Below are 23,195 nucleotides of genomic sequence, written 5' to 3' on the forward strand. Positions count from 1 at the left end.
ATACATTTAACGTCCTCTCTGGAGCCGCATGTGATAAAACGGTGGAGAATCAGTCGCTAGCCACAGTCGCTTTTCGCGAAACGACAATAAATTTCTGTTACCATTGCGACTCAAAACAGAGGCCTATGGATAGGATTGAAAAGAGATGAAAAGAAAGCGAAACATTTGGAAACACGATAAGACATTATCATCATCATCGACTTCAGGCTACGGGAGAACGCGCCACTACTATGTGGGTTGTTGAATTTGATGATCAACGTGAACGTCGCTTAAGAAGGAAGTATGTTAAATATACGGAAGACTTGGGACCTCCGGTATTTTTATTTTCACAGAGAAAAGGAGAACTGTAGGACGTAAGCCGAAAGATAATTCTTAAAAGCAGAATTCATGTTTAAGTACTTCCATTGCGTGGTAGATTTTTGTAATACGTAATCTGCTTAATATTGGCAGGGAGGCACCAAAGAAGGAAATGTGTGCAAAGAAATAACGTTGACAATTGAAAGGAATTAAGTGTTAACTGCGGGGGAGGGTGCTCTCGTCTGCAACGGAATAATATACATCTAACGGTTGTAGTAAATCCATCGAAACTGGTGGAATCTGATATATCTGCACTCCTTCTTCAGTGGAGTTTCTGACATGGAGTGATAATAATTCAGAATTTTAGTGACCTGACGAAAATTATAGAAGGAGATGAAATTGATTGCAATAAACAGAAAAAAATATGACGCATGAAAAGTATAAGATTTTTCTGATCCATTTTCTGTAAATTTAAGTGAATGTACCACAAACTTTCCTGTTCACATCATTGAGATTTTAAGAAGTGGTCCAAATTATCTGGTTAATTATTGAAGACGAACATAAACTTCAGAGCCAAAGAAACTGGTACAGCTGCCTAATTTCGTGTAGGGCCCCGACGAGCACGGTGAAGTGCTGTAACACGACGTGGCATGTCTGAAGTAGTGCTGGAGGCAACTGACACCATGAATCCTGCGTCCACGAATCCGTAGGAGTACCAGGGGTGGAGTTCTTCTCTGAACAGCACATTGCCAGGTGTCCCATATATGCTCAATGATGTTCATGTATGGGAAGTTTGGTGGGCAGCGGAAGTGTTCAAACTCAGAGGAGTGATACTGGAGCCACGCTGTTGCGATTTGGACGTGTAGGGTGTCGCATAATGCTGTTGAAATTGCAAAATGGACATGAATGTATCCAGGTGATCAGACAGGATACGTACCTACGTGTCACCTGTCAGTGTCGTATCTACAGGTATCAGGGGCCCCATATCACTCCAACTGCACACGCCCCACAGCATTACAGAGCCTCCAGGAGCCTGAACAGTCTCCTGCTGACATTACAGCTCCATGGATTCATGAGCTGGTCTCCATACCCGTACACGTCCATCCTCTCGATACGATTTAAAACGAGACTCGTCCGCCCAGGCAACATGTTTCCAGTTATCAGCTCATTCCAGTGTCGGTGTTGACGGGCCGAGGTCAGGCATAAAGCTTTGGGTCGTGCAGTCATGAAGGGTACACGAGTGGGCCTTCGGCTCTGAAACCCCACATCGATGATATTTCGTTGAGTGGTTCGCCCGCTGACACTGGTTGATGGCCTGGCATTGAAAGCTGCAGCAATTTGCGGAAGGGTTGCACTTCTGTCACGTTGAACGATTCTCTTCAGTCGTCGTTGGTCCCGTTTTTGAAGGATCTTTCTCCGGCAGCAGCGATGGGGGACATTTGATGTTGTACCGGATTCCCGATAATCACGGTAAACTCGTGTAATGCTCGTACGGGAAAATCCCCACTTCATCGTTACTTAGGAGGTGCTGAGTCCCATCGCTCCTGCCCTGACTATAACATCACGTTCACACTTATTTAACTCTTGATAACGTGCTGTTGTAGTAGCAGTAACTGATCTAACAACTGCACAAGACATTTGTTGTCTTATGTAGATGTTGCCGGCCGCAGCGCCATATTTTTCCTGTTTACGTACCTCTGTATTTGAATACTTATTCCAATACAAGTTTCTTTGACGCTTCAGTATATAATAACGGTAACAATTAACCTCCAAGCTGATCTCGAGCACTGTAGTGCATCAGTGTGTAAGCGCGGACGTAGACTGCGATTATTACCTCCATAAGTGTCTTCTGCAGCGAACCAAATCCTTTTTTAGTGCCCATTCCTTTTCCAAAATAAACGTTGTATACGGAATATTCATTAAAACTATCTTATTTTTTACGCCTGTAACAAGTTTCAATTAGTTCTGTTGAAATGATATCTTTTCCCGACAAGTTTCTCAAGCCACATTTTTCTGCATGTCTAGACGCAATTTTATGCGATCCCTTGAAGCGAATATTCCAATATGAAGAGATTAAATTCCTTTGCTTTTGTACCGCTAGTAACATTATAATTTCAGTCACGCATGACTGTATTGCTGTCTTTCGTCTACCTTCAGAAAGGAATCTAGAAGAGACGCTGAACTAACGGCTGTGGTATTTACGTCGACGGCAACCCAGTTTTTCCTCCTGTACTGTTCACTTCCGAAACGGACAAAGAGAAATTTCTGCTGGACAGTATTAGTAGGTACGGATTTCGTAACAGCCACGGAGGTCACCCAAAATTACCACTGATAATGTCTCTCTATCGTGATTTCTAAAAGGAGCGAGAATATCCGTCAGCGATGTTGATCTCCACATCTGTACAGCCAACATATCTTTTTTTTTTGTATGTCTTTCTGGTCACACTGCGGTATGCATTGCGCAAAACATTCTCAATAAATATGAGCTTATAAAGAACTAATTATGTACCATATTCAGGGTAAAAATAAACTGATGTCAAACTCTGGTGCCTTGTTCACTTTATTGTTTTTCGATACCTGAGGTGCTAATATCGATACCTCTCATTCGTGGATCTTTGCAGTTGTGAAACTTGGTGCGGTGGCGTCCAATGCGTGAATACATTTAGAAATGCGAAAGTTAACTTTTCTTATTTCTCTCCGCTGTTATCGGTTTCAGCATCAAATGGAGACTACAAGAGACTGAACGGAATGTTTGGCCCGTCCATTGACTTAACGGCAGGAATTTCGCACCGCTCCACCCCCCCCCCCTTCCCCTCCGTTGGAGGTTGGAGTCCTCCCTCTGGCATGTGTGATTTGTGTGTGTGTGTGTGTGTGTGTGTGTGTGTGTGTGTGTGTGTGTGTGTGTGTGTGTGTGTGTCTTCCCTGGCGTAAGTTAGTTTAAGTAGTGTGTAACCCTAGGGGCCGATGACCTCAGCAATTTGATCTCATAGGAATTTACCACAAATTTCCAATTTTCAAAATTGATTGTGAAATTTACTCCCTCAGAGTGGTTGGTGGGTCACGTCGTCCGTAAATAGCCCTTTTCAATCTACCCCAGGCAAGTTCGATAGGGTTCGTGTCTGGAGAACATGCTGGTCACTCTAGTCGGGTGATGCCGTTATCCTGAACGAAGTCCTTGAAAGACGTGCACGATGCGGGCGCGAATTGTTGTCCATGAAGACGAATGCCTCGCCAATATGCTTCCGCTATGGTTGCACTCTCGGTCGGAGGATGGCATCTACGTATCGTACAGCCGTTACTGCGCCTTCTAAGACCACCAGCGGTGTACGTCGGCCCCACATAATGCCACCCCGAAACAGCAATGAACCTCCATCTGGCTACACTCGCCGGACAGTGTGTCTAAGACATTCAACATGACCAGTTGTCTACAAACAATTCTTCGACGATTTTGTGGCTGAAGGCATTTGCAACACTCATTGTTGAAGAGAACGTGATGTCAATCCTGAGCGGTCCATTTGGCATGTTGATGGGCTCATCTGTTACCGCGCTCCATGGTGTCTTGGTTGCAAAGATGGACCTCGGTATGGACGTCGGGAATGAAGTTGTGCACCTTGCAGCGTATTGTGCACAGTTTTAGTCGTAACACGATGTCCTGTGGCTGCACGAAAAGCATTATTCGACATTGTCACAGTGCTGTCAGGGTTCCTCGGAGCCATATTTCGTAGGTAGCGGTCATCAACTGCAGTAGTATCCCTTAGGTGGCCTGATCGAGGCATGTGGTTGATTGTTCCTGTCTCTCTGTATGTCGTCCATGTCCAAACAACATCGCTTCGGTTTACTCCGAGACGCCCTTCCTGGCACAAAGTAACAATGCGGACGCAATCGAACCGCAGTATTGACCGTCTAGGGATGGTTGAACTACAAACAACACGAGCTGTGTACCTCCTTCCTAGTGGAATGATTGGTACTGATCGGCTGTGGGACCCCCTCCGTCTAATGGGCGCTGTTTATGCATGGTTGTTTACATATTCGGCCGGGTTTACTAACATCTCTGAACAAAGGGACTGTATCTGTGATACAATATCCACAGTCAATCTTCAGGAGTTTTGGAAACCGGGTAGATGGAAAACTTTTTTTCATGTGCGTATTTTTGACCTTGCTGTGGCCAGCGACAGAGATACTGAGATTGTTTACCCGGTCCCAAAAACAGCGACGCCATATCGCAGCAGGCAGCAAACACGCAGAAGTGTGCCAGACACACGTCCTGCCCCATCACGTGACGTTACGTTACGCCACGAGGAATGAACCCATGGTCTCTGGAGTGGGATAAAGATACCCGCACGGCGTTAAGAGGCAGTGTCGTATTGAATCTACATGCCTACAACGTGCCTACAACATGCACCAGCTGAAATAAACCCGAGTACGCAGTGTTGCTTACTACACGAACTTACAGCATTGCAAAATGTTCATTCTTTGCGTAACTGCGGCCAGTCGGAAGTTTGTCTAGTGTGTCAGACTCTCAACCTATAACGAATATAGCCGGCTGGGGTGGCCGAGCGGTTCTAGGCGCTACAGTCTGAAACCGCGCGACGTCTACGGTCGCAGGTTCGAATTCTGCCTTGGTGATGGGTGTGTGTGATGTCCTTAGGTTACTTAGGTTTAAGTAGTTCTAAGTTCTAGTGGACTGATGACCTCGAAAGTTAAGTCCCATGGTGCTCAGAGCCATTTGTACCATTTCTGTAACGAACATATAACTAGTGCTTGGTTCCAGTAGAGGGAACAGAGACAATATTCAAACACTTTCTTAGTTGCCAATTGTGTGCAAATGAAAAAAAAAGACATTTTAAACATCTTATACTTGATGCTGTAGGATAATGTTGAAAATGAAGTGTTCTGATAAGGTAAGAAATGAGAATGTTCCATCAGCATTAGCGAATAAGAGAATATTTGGAAACCACCACCAACAAAATGAGACACGATGATCGGATATTTATTAAGACATGAATGGGTTCCATGGTAGTAGAGGGAGCTGTAGAGGACAAATCTGTGGATCAATACAGAGACTGGAATACAGCCAATAGAAAACTTAGAGTGTCTCCGAAGTTCTTCACTTCGTCGTTCTTGGTGGAAACGTTGTTGGTTACCTGCCGCATCTCCGTTTACTTGAGGCGGCGTCTAAAACGAAAACTTTTTATCCGGACATTTGAAGGCTTTGGGTGTAAATGTTGCTCTGAGATCAAGACATTGCCACAAGAAAGGAACGACATCAAAGCAGTAAGAAGACTCCAGACCCGAAACACTACGAACAGACTGTCTATTGACTCACAGTCAACATGGTTTTAGAAACCATCGTTCTTGTGAACTATCTCTTTACTCGCATGAAGTGTTGAGTGCTATTCACAAGGGATTTCAAATTTATTCCGTGTCTCTGGATTTGCGGAAGGCTCTTGACACTGTACGACACAAGCGGCTTGTAGTGAAATTGAGTGCTTAAGGGGAATATCGTCTCAGCTATGTGACTGGATTTGTGATTTCCTCTCAGAGAGGTCACAGTTCGTAATAATTGACGGTAAGTCGTCGAGTAAACCAGCAGTTATTTCTGGCATTCCCAAGGTAGCTTTTACAAGCCTTTTTCTCTTCCTTATTTATATAAACGATTTGGGAAACAATCTGAGCAGATTTCGTAGGTTGTTTGCAGATGATGTTGTCGTTTATCGACCAGTAAAGCCATCAGAAGATCCAAACAAATAACAAAACGATTTACATAAGTTGTGTGTATGGTGCCAAAATTGGCATTTGAACCTAAATAATGAAAAGTGTGAGGTCACTCACCAGAGTGTCGAAACGAATCCGCTGAACTACGGTTACACGATAAATCAGTCAAATCTAAAGGCCGTAAATTCAACTAAATACGTAGGAATTACAATTACGAACAACTTAAATTTGAAGGAACACACAGAAAATGTAGTGGGGAAGGGCAACCGAAGACTGCGTTTTATTGGCAGGACAATTAGAATATGTAACACTACGCTTGCCCATCCTGTTTTAGAATAGCGCTGCGCGGTGGGGGATCTTTACCAGATAGGATTGATGGAGTACATCGAAAAAGTTCAAAGAAGGGCAGGAGTGTCGCTGAAATGATACAGGATTTGGGATGGACATCATTGAATCAAAGACTTTTTACGTTGCGGAGGAATCTCCTCAAGCAATCCCAATCAGCAACTTTCTCCTCCGAATGTGAAAATAGTCTGTTGACGTTGGCCTACATAGGGAGAAACGATGATTAAAATAAGGGAAATCAGAGCTCGTACGGAAAAATATAGGTGTTAGTTCTTCCCCCCGAGCTGTACGGCGTTGCAATAATAGGGAATTATTGTGGAGGTGGTTCGGTGAACCCTCTGCCAGACACTGAAATGTGATGTAGATGTAGATGAACAGACCTTACATACAATGAAATACGCCAGTGTGAAATTTGAGTTCCCGGTCCAAATGAAATGCCCTGCACTGTTTAATTCACAAATATCCTGATCTGCATTTGGCTGATGTAATGTAGTTATCCGGTTGCGAACCTAACGAGTCATTATAGAACAAAAACTCTAGTGTCTTGTAGCAATACGACCCTTCCATCTATTAATAAATGAAACAATTGAATTTAAGAACTTGAGAAATGTCTTCAGTTGTTGTATAAATCAACTGCAGTTTTTAGTGATGGCAACACTACTCTAGTGCCACCAAAAGTGTCTGTGAAATGAATTTGGGCACTACGAGTTATATTACTTTCTTATAAAACTGCTCTACAGCTTCAACGATTTTTTGAAATGTTATAGTCCTTTTCGTCATTGTTTTTGTTTTACTATTGCAACTTCGGTACTTGCGCGATTTTCAAGCATCCACAAAATGTAGTACAACGTACTAAGAACCATGCAGTGTGCAGTGAAACACTCAAAAGATTTAGTTGGATGTCAGTATATCGTCGTACAAGTCGGCACCATCAGCGAGTGTGTAATTGGTTATAGTTCCTAGCCTCTGTGACAAATAAAATGGCCACTAGGTTGCATTAGTGTACTTTCTGTTAGTGTTGCTATCGAGTCTGGAAGGCTTTGCACTGAGGTGATAAAAGTCACGGGATAGCGATAAGCACACATACAGATTGCGGTAGTATCGCGTACACAAGGTATACAAAGGCAGTGCTTTCGAGAGCTGTCATTTGTACTCAGCGAATAAGGTGATTCATGCAAAAAATATTTCGCACGACAGAAATTAAAAGACAGTAGACATTGTCAAAAGCTTTCTCTAAGTCTAGAAATGCTAGGTTTGCCTTTCCTTAATCTAGCTTCTAAGATAAGTCGTAGGGTGTGTTCCAATATTTCTACGTAATCCAAACTGATCATCCCCGAGGTCAGCTTCTATTAGTTTTTCCATTCGTCTGTAAAGAATTCGCGTTAGTATTTTGCAGCTGTGGCTTATTAAACTGATAGTTCAGTAATTTTCACATCTGTCAATACCTGTTTTCTTTGGGATTGGAATTATTGTCATATATTGTCATATATAGGCGCTCCCAATCGCAGCGCCATATTCTGCCTTATTACATATCTCTGCAGTTGAATACTCATGCTTATACCAGTTTCTTTGGTGCTTCGGTGTATTAATAACACTTAAACTATACTGAATGTAAGGTTAGAATATAGGCTTCATTGTATCGTGTTGTAAATTTACAGTATCAGTAGCACAGTACGTGATGGCAGAATGTACCTGTTTTATTATATGGTATATGGGACCTGAGGTCTCGGGTACTTTGACAGCTGCTTGTGGCTGCCGGGTCGTCTGCATCGCACCTGCACCTCTGCCTCTGCCTGAACCTCCACCTGTGCACTGACCAGTCTGCCCCCCTGGTTTGCGCAGGCTTCACCGGCAAGACGTGCGAGGCGGAGGCGGACCCGTGCGGCTCTGCGCCGTGCCAGAACGGCGCCACGTGCGTGCGCAACGCGACGCACTTCCGGTGCGTGTGCCCCACGGGCTTCGCCGGCGAGGTGTGCCAGCGGCCGCTCAACCAGTGCGAGTCGTCGCCCTGCAAGCACGGCATCTGCGTGGAGCAGGAGGACGGGTACCGCTGCTTCTGCCGGCCAGGTGGGCGCGCGCGCGACACCTGCTGCATGCCCTCGCTGACACTCACAACCCGGCCGTTCCTGTCTATTTACTGCCTCTGTCACTTGAGACGTCCCTTCACGTTCCGCCGGCCGCGGTGGTCTCGCGGTTCTAGGCGCGCAGTCCGGAACCGTACGACTGCTACGGCCGCAGGTTCGAATCCTGCCTCGGGCATGGATGTGAGTGATGTCCTTAGGTTAGTTAGGCTTAAGTAGTTCTAAGTTCAAGGGGACTAATGACCACAGCAGTTGAGTCCCATAGTGCTCAGAGCCATTTGAACCATTTTGAACCTTCACGTCCGTCCATAGAGCTACCGCGGCAGGCAGCGAAGTTGCAACCACAGCCTAGCCAGAATCCACACTCACTTAGCAATTCACGTGAGACAATTTACGCTACATACTGCTGTGATGATTTAAGTGTAAACGCTTATTGCGCCATCCAGATCACATCTATGCATTGCTATAGTATTAAGCCTATATAAGGGTTCGCGAGACAGGTTTAAAATACAATTTTTTCACCTGAATGAGATTTTTCACTCTTCAGAGTAGTGTGCGCTGATATGAAACTTCCTGGCCGATTAAAACTGTGTGCCGGACAATGACTCGAACTCGCCAGAACAAATATACCCCCAAGAAATGTAAAGCAACTACGGACAATGTGGCCACACAAGTGAAATATTGAAACTTCCTGGAAGATTAAAATTGTTTACCGGACCGAGACTCAAACTCGGGACCTTTTCATTTTGTGGGCAAGTACTCTACCATCTGAGCTATCCGAGCACGACTCACGTACCGTCCTTACAGCCTCACTTCTGCCAGTACCTCGTCTCCTACTTCCAGGAGCTCTCCTGAGAACCTTGCAGAACTAACAATTCTGAAAGAAAGGATATTGCGGAGACATGGCTTAGCCACAGCCTGGGGGACGTTTCCAGAGTGAGATTTTCACTTTGAAGCGGAGTGTGCAATGATATGAAAGTTCCTGGCAGATTAAAACTATGTGCCAGACAGAGAATCCCACTCGGGACCTTTGCCTTTCACGTGCAAGCGCTCTACCATCTGAGCTACCCAAGCACGACTCACGCCTCGTCACAAGACGCTTTTTGCTTTATTGAGGAAAAGCATCATAATTGGTAGTTATTTTCGCTTTATTTCTCACTTTAATTTGGAAATGCCGTCTGATAGCATATCGTCGATGTTTTTCCGCTTTAGACTCTGATAGTTGTGCTCTGCAGCACTATGCATTTCTTCTGTGTTGTGAAAAACATAAGAAATGCACAGTGCTGAGGAACAACTAAAAGTTAGACAACAACTATCAGCGTCTTAAGCAGAAAAACATCGATGACGTATTAGGAAACGGCATTTTCCGACGTAAGTGAAAAATCAAGAGAAAATCACCACCACCGATGATGTTTTACCTCAATAAAGCGAAACACATCTGGTGAAAAAACTATCACGCATTTTTGGTATTGCAACGACAGAACAAAAATACTCTAAAGGGTTAAAATTGTCACTTCACTTATACAACTAATCAATGGCATGCAGAAACTCAAGTATTCTATGAGGGGTAAGTGGAAACATCAGTGTTAATCTTTTTATTGTGTCTACATACTGATCCTTCGCGTGAATAGGGACATGTCAAAATCCGTTATGGTTCTAGGAGAAGAAACAAACTTTATCGGCATCACAAAGAGTTTTATTCAGTACAACTTAATCTTTGTGTTCTGCCTTACGGCAGGTCTTGTCATGGGGGAGCCTCGGCAGAGAGGTCCACCGCATCAGCGTCTTGGGAAGTGATTCCAGTGGTGGTTTCCCGTTGCCTTCCACCGATGATAATAAAATGATAATGAGGACAACACAACACTCAGTCCCTGAGCGGAGAAAATCTCTGCCCCATCCGGGAATCAAACCCGGGCCCCTTGGCGTGACAAGCCGCTGCGCTGAACACTCAGCTATCGGGGCGGACTTATTCATTACAGAACTAAGAATATTGCGTTAATTGTGATATTTTAGTCTGTTTTCCAACTAAACAGTACTGTATGTCCATTTGCGTTTTTTAGCATTTAGTTTGCTTGTTAATATATTAAATCACTAACATGTCTTTAAAAATGATCATGTCTTTGAATCTGAAAATCGTAAGTACACCACCGAAGTAACAGTTTTCGACATCATCTCCTTGACTAAAAAATGACTCGTGATCTCTTAAAATAAACGTGTTTTCATCTAATAAGGTTGGAACACTAAAAGATGACATAAATCCGAACTGTTTAGGATTTGCTGCTGACTGCCTCTCGCCAACAACATTCAAGAACCCAAACAACAAATACAACCATTACAGGAAATAGCCCAGAGTACTGGCCTTAAAATACCTTTCGAAAAAAAAAAAAACAGAAATAGTGCTAACGGAACCGCCACTGGCAAACAAAATTAGAATTGGAGAACACGAAGTAAGAATTGCTGAAAACTTTAAATACTTGGAAGAAATGATAACACAACCTGAATGAGAATCAATCACGGCAGATCAAATTTATTAAAAGACATCATGTTACCAAGAAAACGTATAACAAAAAATGCCTCTCAATAGCCACAAAACCGAAACACTCCAAAACAGTCACACAGGCGCAAATAACATAACCTAGCGAAACTTTATTTAAAACAACCAACACTGTAGCAACAGACAGATTACTCAAAATAGAAAGAAGGGTCGTCAAAACAGGTAAGAGTAACAAATACCAAAAAGACGGAGTTTGGAGAATAGCTTCAAATGAAAAGGTTTATAAAGAAATAGAACCAGCGACAAGTAAGGTGATAAAGAAACGGATCTTTTTCCTAGGACATTTGATGAGTACAACATAAATTAGAATTAGCGGAGAATAATTGAGAAGTTATGCAATACTAAGAGCGGCATTAGATGGATCGCAGAGATCAAAAAGGACATGATGAAATTACAGATTATTATGGAGGAACTGAAAGGCAAGACAGACGTGATCAAGATACTTCAGGACAGACATATTACACTACCAATAAAAATTAGCAAACAGAGAATGGGAAGGGTGATTTCAGATGAGGAGAGAAGGGCACGATCTGAAATAATGAAAAAGTATTCGGCCAACAAATAACAGAAGAACCTAATTCATAATATTGACTAAATTCGTCCAATCTTGGCCATAAAATTAAAAAAAAGGTCTTAATTTTTCGTAAATACAGAAGCGTAATCTCCGCCTTCTAAATAACAAATTTCACATGTGTGTAATTCAAATGACTGCTTACTTTTTCCATATATTTTAATTACAGCGCATCTTCCTGGGTTGAGAACAGTTCTAGGTGGTGAAGATTTTGGCGTAAATGAAGATTTACGTCAAAATTCTTGCTCTTCTCCTGAAGAAGTTCTAACGACTACTATTTCTATTCATCTCTTACATTCCAAAACCATAGCCGAAACACAACTCTGATTAACATGCTTTAAAAATAAACTTTTGTTTAACGAAACGGAATTGCAGACTTCCCTTCCAGGTACTTAGATTAAAGCAACACAATTTAGATTGGTACTTACAGAGGAAGTTTGAAGTAAATAAATTCAGAATCCTATCCGACGCTTCTCTTACAGTTATGTAAACATTAATTGACAGCGTCGCCAACTTTGAAATTCATAATGTCTCTTCTAGATTGGTTCACTACCAAAATATACAAACATGTGTTTGAATGATATTCCCATTTGTCGTCCGACCCGATACCATAGAACGTTTTTTGGAAGTTTCGTTGCTGTTCACCCCTTTCTTTCTATTCAGCCTTTTTTACAGTAGTCCAGTGTATCAATTAATTTCGCGTTGCTCAGTGATCTGGTGCAAGTCTGTCTGTTGGACAGAACTTCGGTAACTTGTATGTCCCTAACTTACTCCATTTACCCAACCGAAGAAGGGGGACCTCCTGGTTAGCGTGGAATCGATCCCGCGATCTCTCAGATTCCACGCACACGGTTTACCGCTAGACCAGGAGGCCTGATCAGTAGGAACTCAAAAAGGAGGAGGACATGCCGAAACATCACATTGTAAGTTTCCACTGGAACAATTGGAATTTATTATATTGTGTGTTACTATCAAACAGACTTCCAGCTACTTGATGTGTCAATCGTCAGACATGAGTCCTGTGTACACCTAAAACGGCTCGCTCACAAAGTTACATCTTTGCTCTTAAAAACCGACAAACCGCTGAGATCTGTACTGCTGTGCACGGAGAAGACACCTGCCAACTCGTTCAGCTATCCGTAGCAGAAGGCAACTTTATATTGATCGCTTGGATTACATACTCCCGACTACAGTCATGAAACGCTTTGGAAACCTCAATTTCGCTCTACAGGGCGCACGAATCACGTCCTATCTTGATGAGGGCTACCAGCTTTCGGAAGTTGCTTTAATATTCAGACCTTTCGGTGAAACAGCCTTCCGAAAATAATTCAGACATTTCCATTCACCGTTTCCAGTGTCCAGTAACAGAATTTAGGTGGGAGGAACTTCTTTATACCAGTGAAAGTTGTATATTTCTCACAGGTGCTGCAAGAAAATCACCATCCACTGCTTCATTTCTGAATGTAATACAATGTCCTATCATTAAAGAGCCGAAATGTCGTTCTCCGAAAGGTCCATACCGCTTCCATGGGAGAAAATGTGGCTGCGCGTGATGTGATACAAGTTGAGATCAATAAACTAGATTACAAGGCCGTGGTATTCCGACCAGTTAGGAGTGTTGAAGTAGGCTTAACGCGTCACGGAATAGCACACGAGCCACAGACCCAATATTCAGTCTTTTACGGTTCTGAGAATCTGTGTTTGCTAATGTGAGAAAGAGTTTCCGAGAACAAATGTGGTCTTATCTAGCTTTTAACGGATCTGCATTTTATATATTTGAACCATTTTGATTTATTGCGGTATTTGTAAGAGCATTAGTAGCATTAGTTGTGCGCTGATTTCGAGAATGTATTATGTTAAACTCTACGACCTATTAAGGCATTTAGTATAATGCTCTATGATGGACAACTTCCGAAACGTGTCACATGAAATTTTTTAACAGAAAATGGGAACAGATTACAGATATGGATTTGTGGGGTGTGGAACGAACTACTTGCGTTCTGAAAGTCAGAAGAAACTGTAACACATTATTGACACTCAATAGCGTAACATACAAAGCCAACATCAGCTGCATGGTCACACCTTGCTGTACCAAGATAACTGATATTCATACATTAAATTAATATTTAATAGACGTACTTTTAGGAATCGTCTTAATATCAGTTGGAAGTTATCATGTAGTGTTCTACTTCTTTGACCACCAAAATGTAAACTAAACTCAGGGCATTCAAATTTTCAGCAGATACTAATGTGGAACTTTCCACTATCACTTAAAGGCATTAATATGTACTGATAAAGTCCGTTACGACGCTGTGTGCCTACAGTGTCCAAACTTTTTAAAGTACAAAAAATTTTAATCTTTTAAAATTCAAAAAAAAAAAAAAATGAACTTAGACATCACAATTTCAGGGAAATTAGTCAAATAAGACAGCTTGTGAATCAGTTTACAGCTACGTTCTTTTGGATGTCTTATAATTTTTATTATGTTCTGCTGGAGACGATCAAATAATAACCTACAATTACCTACTCCTTCGAGCTGTGAGTTCTGAAAGTTACTCATTCAACCTCTGTCTTACCAGAGCATGAACAAGGTACAGCTAACAATACATCAGAACATACGAGTCAGCTCGTCTTACCAAAAAGTATTATCAGATTGATAGTCGTATAAATTGTAAGTTCCCAACTATGGGTTCCTGCATGAAATTTAGCCCAAATTTATCTCCCACTCTATAAAAAGTCTATGTATTACCAATATTATATACTTACAAACTGTTATTTAACTTAATCTAGTATGCTATCTTTTGACGGAACAGAACCTAATTTGAATTGAACTGAAACTGGTCTGAATGCACCTTGTCTTTATACTAAATGTCAACTGAGATAAAAAAAATATCGGGCCCTAATCACAATTTCCACTTACCTCGCGTCTTGACAACATCGTTACAGATTTCTCGAAAGCACAAAATCAAACAGTAACCTGGCAACGGCTAAGCTAGATTTCTATTTTTAAATAAAATTTCCAAAAATATTCATATTGTTGCCTAGTATGTGATGAAATGTGGTAATGGTAATGATAAAGCTTCTTTAAACAGTGAGATGGGAAGTGTATTCCTATGAAATAATATTCCAAGACAAGGATTTTAGAACGAAGCATGTATTCAAAAAGACAGTGTAAAACTCTGCATAATCTTCACACATAACATAGGTCTGAAGAATACTATGCGTAACAGAGTGAAGAATGGTTTAGAATGGGTATTCATCAATCACAATTAACCGAGCGAGGTGGCGCAGTTCTTAACACACTGCACTCGCTATCAGATGGACGACGGTTCACTCGCGAGTCCGGCCATTCTGATTTGGGTTTTCCGTGATTTCCCTAAATCGCTGCAGGCAAATGCCGGGACGGTTCCTTTGAAAGGGCACGGCCGACGTCCTTTCCCATCTTTCCCTAATCCGATGAGACCGATGACCTCGCTGTTTGGTCTCCTCTCCCAAACAACCCAAACCAACCCTACCACAATTCAACTAATAATCTATCAGACTGCGCAAAGGCAAAGACTGTGCCAGGACAAGACCAAAGATTATGTAACAGTAACATAACTTGCTCTCTCTCTGACGGTCACATCGATAACTTACAAAAATAAAAACGTCACACCCACCTCACAAGATCAACACACTAGTTCCTTAAGACACCTTTTCGAAGAATGTCTCGGCCACTGACTTTCGTAATATCCCGTCACGCTTCTAACAGAAACACTTTCGTAACACAGTTACACCGCACTTCGCAACATGACCACTCCCTCAGGTGAGACTTGAACTCATAAGTCTACGTTGCAAAAGGCGTGATGCCCCAAAAGTTCCAGTATCGACAATCAGTATGTCTGTCCAACGTAGTCAACAAACATTGCCCGTCTTCTTTATTCACGATGGCGATTCTTGATCCTTGTGCCTTCCTTGATATACCAAAGACCCACTACTGGCACCCACACAGGTCTGAACACTCTCCTCTCGCCGGCTGTTTTGTCCGAGCGGTTCTAGGCGCTTCAGTCCGGAACCGCGCTGCTGCTGCGGTCGCAGGCTCGAGTCCTGCCTCGGGCATGGATGTGTGTGATGTCCTTAGGTTAGTTAGGTTTAAGTACTTCCAAGTCTAGGGGACTGATGACCTCAGATGTTAAGTCTCGTAGTGCTCAGAGCCATTTGAACAGTCTGAACTCTTCTCTCGGCCTCCTCGTCTACCAATACTGACTGAGCTCCCACCTCGTTCGCGTCTTTAACCAGTGATTATCTCCCTCATATCACGGTGTATGTCCCTAGGAGAATGTCGATGGTGACACCTCAGCTGTGATCAAAACATAATCGACCATATAAAATGGTTGAAAGTGATCTGTTGATTTCAAGAAACCCATTACAGCAGTGGTATAAAAAGTGGTCTCAATTTACATTTTGGCCCTAGGCCTCCTGCGCGACTTTATATCCTAGTATCCTAGTTTAAGATGTTTCTTAAGACGCTAATAACACCTAAGTTTGGAGTCCTACACACAACAACAACAACAACAACAACAACAACAACAACAACCACACAGTGCCTCCATAGCAGACACTTCACTGAATACTAGCGTGCTGATTGAAACTGCTTGTAACAAATCCAGCATTACGCTGTTGGTGTTTCTGTGGACAAGTCTTCTATTTCAGAATAAAAATCTTGATTGCAAAACTGTTTAATGACAGTGACTCATTTCACTCTTTTCGGATAGAATTAGATTGAGTGAATGTAGTTGGATATGTGTCACATCCTTCATAAAGCCATGTTAAATGGAAAATAGACGCAATGGTAACTGGATGTGTAATTCGTCCGTCATAAAAAAGTATAAAATACAAGGTGGACTTTGAGATTATGTGTTTTTACGACAGATGGATTACTTATCCAGTTACTGTTGAATCCATTTTAAATTTTATGTCCGCACCCGTTAGCTGAGTGGTCAGCGCGGTGAAATGATACGCCAAGAGGCCAGGGTTTCGATTCCCGGTTGCGGCAGGAGATTTTCTCCGCTCATTTACTGGATGTTGTGTTGTCCTCATCTTCATTCTATCCCCAACTCCGACCCACAATTCACCCAATGTGGCGTCGAGTGCAATAAGCACTTGCCCTCGGCGGACGAACTTCCCCGAATGGGGGACTCCCGACCCACAATTCCGTACGCTCATTTCCATTTTTCTATTTTATATGGCTTAATCACGGATGGGTTACATATGCAGCTACTTTTACCCAATCTGATGATGCCCAATCAGGGAGAAACGCGTAGTTAATATTAAACAATTTTTCAACTAACATTATATTCAGAGATAATTCGAAACTTGTTGGCGTAGAAACCATGCCAGAATGAAATGGAATAATCTTCAAGTCTTGCACTTACTAAGGGTTCCGTTAGAAGCAGTTGAAGATTCAGTCTAATGAAGTGTGGCCAGCAAGCTTATAAACCCACAATATAAGCTTGTATTATCGGTCTGAGAGGCATTCCAGTTTGGGTTAATAAATATATTGTGTCAAGGAATGCACATAGCTTGCGGGTGGCCACTATGGTTAAAGAAGGCAGGAAGTAGTTGTCGACTACATTGTATTGGTGAACGGTATGTGTACTTTGGTACTTTGAGGCAATGTGACCATTCAAAAATAGGATTCGAGGTTTAAGTCCCTCCAACGAAAATGCTCATGATTGCGATACTATCGTGATTCTGTTATAAATGTGATGGGAAATACTCTTTCAAAAGGTGTCTCAAGTGGCTAGTGCGTTCATTTACACTACTTTCAATGTGATGACGCTAATAACATCGACGCTGAGTGCCCTACATATGCAACAACAACTAAGTGTGTGCAGTTCCGGTGCTACTTTCCTCGCGTTCACAGGGTGCTGTCTCTCGCAACTGTGCAACGTCCCACAGCACGCTTTGTTACGTCTGCATCTACGAAATACTCCACAAGTCACTTAATCTTGTGTGGCGGAGGGTACTTTCATATCACTAACTGAGCCCTCCACCCTTGTTCCACTCGCGAACAACGTTGGGAAGAGTGATTGTTGGTAAGCCTCTGTATTGGCTCCAATTTCTCGAACTTTCGGCTTGTGGTTATTACACGAGACGTTTGTGTGTGTGTGTGTGTGTGTGTGTGTGTGTGTGTGTGTGTGTGTGTGTAGGGGGGGGGGGAGTAATATGTTGTCTGATTCTTCTTGGAGAGTCGGGGAGTACTCCCTGGAAATTTGCAAGATCCCCTCGGTTCTAAACTGATAGTGTTATTAGTCAGCTTAGCCGCGAGTCCGTAGAGGATGGTATATGTGTAACGCGTCAGCATTTCCACCCGGGATTTGCGAGTGTAACTCGGAGGACCTTCCTTGCTCCGCATTGGTGGATCGTGTCGTCGGATTTACTCCTACCTGTGCGCGGTGCAGCTCTCGTAAATGTCGTCCCGTGCAGATTCTTCATTGGCGCATTGGATGTCTCTGTCGGCGGAAGCTAATTATCTGAAATTGCTGTCGATCAACTTTGGGGTGTCTATTTACTCGAAACTAACATTCAGAATGCCGTAATATCACTTTTATTCCTATTAGATCAATAATGAAACACTCATGTCACAAACTACTTGTAACCGAGAGCATGGCTACCATGCAACAAGACAGTAAAAGCTCTTAACGCCGACTGCCGACTTTGGCGCGCAGTCCGTATCTCTTACTATTTTCGTTACAGTTCGTGAATTTCCTATCAAGTTCGTACTTACTAAGATATGCATTTGTTAATGAACGGGTGTGAATCTTAACGAGACAAAATTATGATAAATAGTTTTAAACATCCAGAGGCCCCTCCTAGTATTCATGTTGTCATAAATGACTTTAATTATTAAATATAAATAAACAAAATCGGTGACTTTGGCACCAAGATGACGGTACTTCCCGTCATGCATATTTCCCAGGCTGCAGCTTGTTGCTACGGGCCAGCGCCTAGCCTCACCTAGCCAGCCAGCGTGGGAAATGTTCTCGGACTCACGGCCGTCTACGGACTACAGCACTTCCTAACTATCGTGAATACATCAATAAGAGACAATAATTTATTAAAACTGGTAAAAATGTCTTCCTCACGTAAGAGGCACCTTACACTCTCTTGTAACGTCTGCCAATGTAGTTTGTTGTCTTGTACCGAGGTATTTAAGTGGTACTGGGTGGTCATCACAGACTAGGGCTGCTTGAGCCACGTAGACTCCACTTCATACACAAAATTTTCCTATCGACTCTGACTCTGCATCGAACCGCGTTGCCAGCGCACCGCCAACTAAAATAGCGTTCCCGACAGCAGCGCCCAGTGAAAATAGGCACAGTTGCTTTCTTCGAAGATAAATGCACGAATGGCTTTCGTGTCTAGTCCTGAGATGCTATTTTAACACGGAACCTGCTCTGCTGGAAAGGGCAGCACTTTTTGAAATACGGTCTCTCATTCGAAACTTCGTACCGTAAAAATAACCACTCCAGGTGTTGCTGTCTTCCTCGTACCAGTCTACTGCATCGTCCTCGACTCCCCTCTCTCACCCCCTCCTCCCCCCCCCCCCCTTCTACCGCGGAACCGTCACACTCTCGGCATTAAAGCCTCCCCCCGAGTGGTGGTAACTTGCACACAGGGTCGGGCGGGCGATATTTCGCCGAGACTAATGTACTGCAATTTGCCGGATGATGCACGGCGGCTTGCGTATCGGCTTTTTATCAGCGTTGACCCATCGCCGAGAGACAGAGAGAGGGAGAGGGAACGCGCCGGCTACATCCATTTCGCCCCACGTCGAAGCTGGCGGTGGCTCGCGACTGCTGGGCCCTTCTGTTTTTATTTCCTCGCTACGGGATGAATTATTTCTCGCCGTCACGTCGGGAGTTATTACTCGTCGCTCCACGAATTTGCTATCAGCTTGTGTAGGCTGCCGGTGCCGTTTTAGCTTGTCCTTCCATCAGTACGAGCATGAAACACAGGAGTGAAAGTTAAAAGCAGCCACCAATCGAACTAAGAGGAAACTAGTTTTGCTGTTCGTAGTACATGTTACCAGTGTAGGTGATTGAATACCCAGGATGTTTGCTACAACTCTAAAACGACGCATGACACAAAAATAATGTTCTATGTGAAGTTAATGTTAATAGAGGGGGCATCTGTGTGTGCTTTAACTGGCCACCTTGTAACCGCCCCTACTATGTTGGTGGAGTCATCTTTGTATTTACAAATAAGAACCTCCCATGTTAGTTGCTTATTCGGATTCTACGCCAAGAAATAAGTACGGTTTACTCAAAACATTGTTTGCCATTCGTGGTAGAGGGACGCATTTGATCCTACATTAGATTTACGATGCACATGTAAAACTGTCCTCCCCCCCATGAACCATGGACTTGCCGTTGGTGGGGAGGCTTGCGTGCCTCAGCGATACAGATAGCCGTACCGTAGGTGCAACCACAACGGAGGGGTGTCTGTTGAGAGGCCAGACAAACGTGTGGTTTCTGAAGAGGGGCAGCAGCCTTTTCAGTAGTTGCAAGAGCAACAGTCTGGATGATTGACTGATCTGGCCTTGTAACAATAACCAAAACAGCCTTGCTGTGCAACGTCCCCATATTAAATGATGATGGCGTCCTCTTGGGTAAAATATTACGGAGGTAAAATAGTCCCCAGTTTGGATCTCCGGAAGGGACTACTCAAGAGGATGTCGTTATCAGCAGAAAGAAAACTGGCGTTCTACGGATCGGAGCGTGTAATGTCAGATCCCTGAATCGGGCAGATAGGTTAGAAAATTTAAAAATGTAAATGGATAGGTTAAAGGTAGATATAGTGGGAATTAGTGAAGTTCGGTGGCAGGAGGAACAAGACTTCTGGTCAGGTGACTAAAGGGTTATAAACACAAAATCAAATATGGATAATGCAGGAGTAGGTTTAATAATGAATAGGAAAACAGGAATGCGGGTAAGCTACTACAAACAGCATAGTGAACGCATTATTGTGGCCAAGATAGATACGAAGCCCACACCTACTACAGTAGTACAAGTTTATATGCCAACTGGCTCTGCAGATGATGAAGACATTGAAGAAATGTATGATGAAGTAAAAGAAATTATTCAGATGGTGAAGGGAGACGAAAATTTAATAGTCATGGGTGATTGGAATTCGAGTGTAGGAAAAGGGAGAGAAGGAAACATAGTAGGTGAATGTGGATTCGGGCTAAGAAATGAAAGAGGAACCCGCCTGATAGAACTTTGCACAGAGCACAGCTTAATCATAGCTAATACTTGGTTTAAGAATCATGAAAGAAGGTTGTATACATGGAAGAACCCTGGAGATACTAAAAGCTATCAGATTGATTATATAATGGTAAGACAGAGAGTTAGGAACCAGGTTTTAAATTGTAAGACATTTCCAGGGGCAGATGTGGACTCCGACCACAATCTATTGGTTATGACCTGTAGATTAAAACTGAAGAAACTGCAAAAAGAAGGGAACTTAAGGAGATATGACCTGAATAAACGGAAAGAACCAGAGGTTGTACAGAGATTCAGGGAGAGCGTAAGGGAACAATTGACAGGAATGGGGGAAAGAAATACAGTAGAAGAAGAATGGGTAGCTTTGAGGGATGAAGTAGTGAAGGCAGCAGAGGATCAAGTAGGTCAAAAGACGAGGGCTAGTAGAAATCCTTGGGTAACTGAAGAAATATTGAATTTAATTGATCAAAGGAGAAAATATAAAAATGCAGTAAATGAAGCAGGCAAAAAGGAATACAAACGTCTCAAAAATGAGATCGACAGGAAGTGCAAAATGGCTAAGCAGGGATGGCTAGAGGACAAATGTAAGGATGTAGAGGCTTATCTCACTAGGGGTAAGATAGATGCTGCCTACAGGAAAATTAGGGAGACCTTTGGAGAAAAGAGAACCACTTCTAAGAATATCAACAGCTCAGATGGAAACCCAGTTCTAAGCAAAGAAGGGAAAGCAGAAAGGTGGAAGGAGTATATAGAGGGTCTATACAAGGGCGATGTACTTGAGGACAATATTATGGAAATGGAAGAGGATGTAGATGAAGATGAAATGGGAGATACGATACTGCGTGAAGAGTTTGACAGAGCAATGAAAGACCTGAGTCGAAACAAGGCCCCCGGAGTAGACAATATTCCATTGGAACTACTAACGGCCTTGGGAAAGCCAGTTCTGACAAAACTCTACTATCTGGTGAACAAGATGTATGAAACAGGCGAAATACCCGCAGACTTCAAGAAGAATATAACAATTCCAATCCCAAAGAAAGCAGGTGTTGACGGATATGAAAATTACCGACCAATCAGTTTAATAAGCCACAGCTGCAAAATACTAACACGAATTCTTTACACACGAATGGAGAAACTAGTAGAAGCCGACCTCGGGGAAGATCAGTTAGGATTCCGTAGAAATGTTGGAACACGTGAGGCAATACTGACCTTACGACTTATCTTAGAAGAAAGATTAAGGAAAAGCAAACCTAAGTTTCTAGCATTCGTCGACTTAGAGAAAACTTTTGACAATGTTGACTGGAATACTCTCTTTCAAATTCTAAAGGTGGCAGGGGTTAAATACAGGGAGCGAAAGGCTATTTACAATTTGTACAGAAACCAGATGGCAGTTATAAGAATCGAGGGGCATGAAAGGGAAGCAGTGATTGGGAAGGGAGTAAGACAGGGTTGTAGCCTCGCCCCGATGTTATTCAATGTGTAAATTGAGCAAGCAGTAAAGGAAACAAAAGAAAAATTCGGGGTAGGTATTAAAATCCATGGAGAAGAAATAAAAATTTGAGGTTCGCCGATGACATCGTAATTCTGTCAGAGACAGCAAAGGACTTGGAAGAGCAGTTGAATGGAATGGATAGTGTCTTGAAAGGAGTATATAAGATGAACATCAACAAAAGCAAAACGAGGACAATGGAATGTAGTCGAATTAAGTCGGGTGCTGCTGAGGGAATCAGATTAGGAAATGAAACACTTAAAGGAGTAACGGAGTTTTGCTGTATGGGGAGCAAAATAACTGATGATGGTCGAAGTAGAGAGGATATACGATGTAGACTGGCAATGGAAAGGAAAGCGTTTCTGAAGAAGAGAAATTTGTTAACATCGAGTATAGATTTAAGTGTCAGGAAGCCATTTCTGAAAGTTTTTATATGGAGTTTAGCCATGTATTGAAGTGAAACATGGACGATAAATAGTTTGGACAAGAAGAGAACAGAAGCTTTCGAAATGTGGTGCTACAGAAGAAGGCTGAAGATTAGATGGGTAGATCACATAACTAATGAGGAAGTAGTGAATAGGATTGGGGAGAAGAGAAGTTTGTGGCACAACTTTACCAGAAGAAGGGATCGGTTAGTAGGACATGTTCTGAGGCATCAAAGGATCACCAATTTAGTATTGGAGGTCAGTGTGGAGGGTAAAAATCGTATAGGGAGACCAAGAGATGAATAGACTAAGCAGATTCAGAAGGATGTAGGTTGCAGCAGGTACTGGGAGATGAAGAAGCTTGCACAGGATAGAGGAGCATGGAGAGGTGCATCAAACCAGTCTCAGGACTGGAGACCACAACAACAACAACATGTAAAACTGTGTGATCT

General features: G+C 42.8%; 1 protein-coding gene across 3 annotated transcripts in view; it reads left to right on the forward strand.

Moving 5' to 3' along the window:
* The window catches only part of LOC126282112 (atrophin-1-like), an 829,584-nt gene that overhangs the window by 699,031 nt on the left and 107,358 nt on the right, over positions 1-23,195 (forward strand). For all 3 annotated transcript variants that reach the window (XM_049981594.1, XM_049981578.1, XM_049981586.1), the window contains exon 9: positions 8,200-8,424. In XM_049981594.1, coding sequence (XP_049837551.1) covers positions 8,200-8,424 — 225 coding nt within the window. The remainder of the gene's footprint in view (positions 1-8,199; positions 8,425-23,195) is intronic.

The sequence above is a fragment of the Schistocerca gregaria genome, chromosome 1 (assembly GCF_023897955.1).
Source record: "Schistocerca gregaria isolate iqSchGreg1 chromosome 1, iqSchGreg1.2, whole genome shotgun sequence".
In the NCBI taxonomy this organism is placed as follows: Eukaryota; Metazoa; Arthropoda; class Insecta; order Orthoptera; family Acrididae; genus Schistocerca; species Schistocerca gregaria.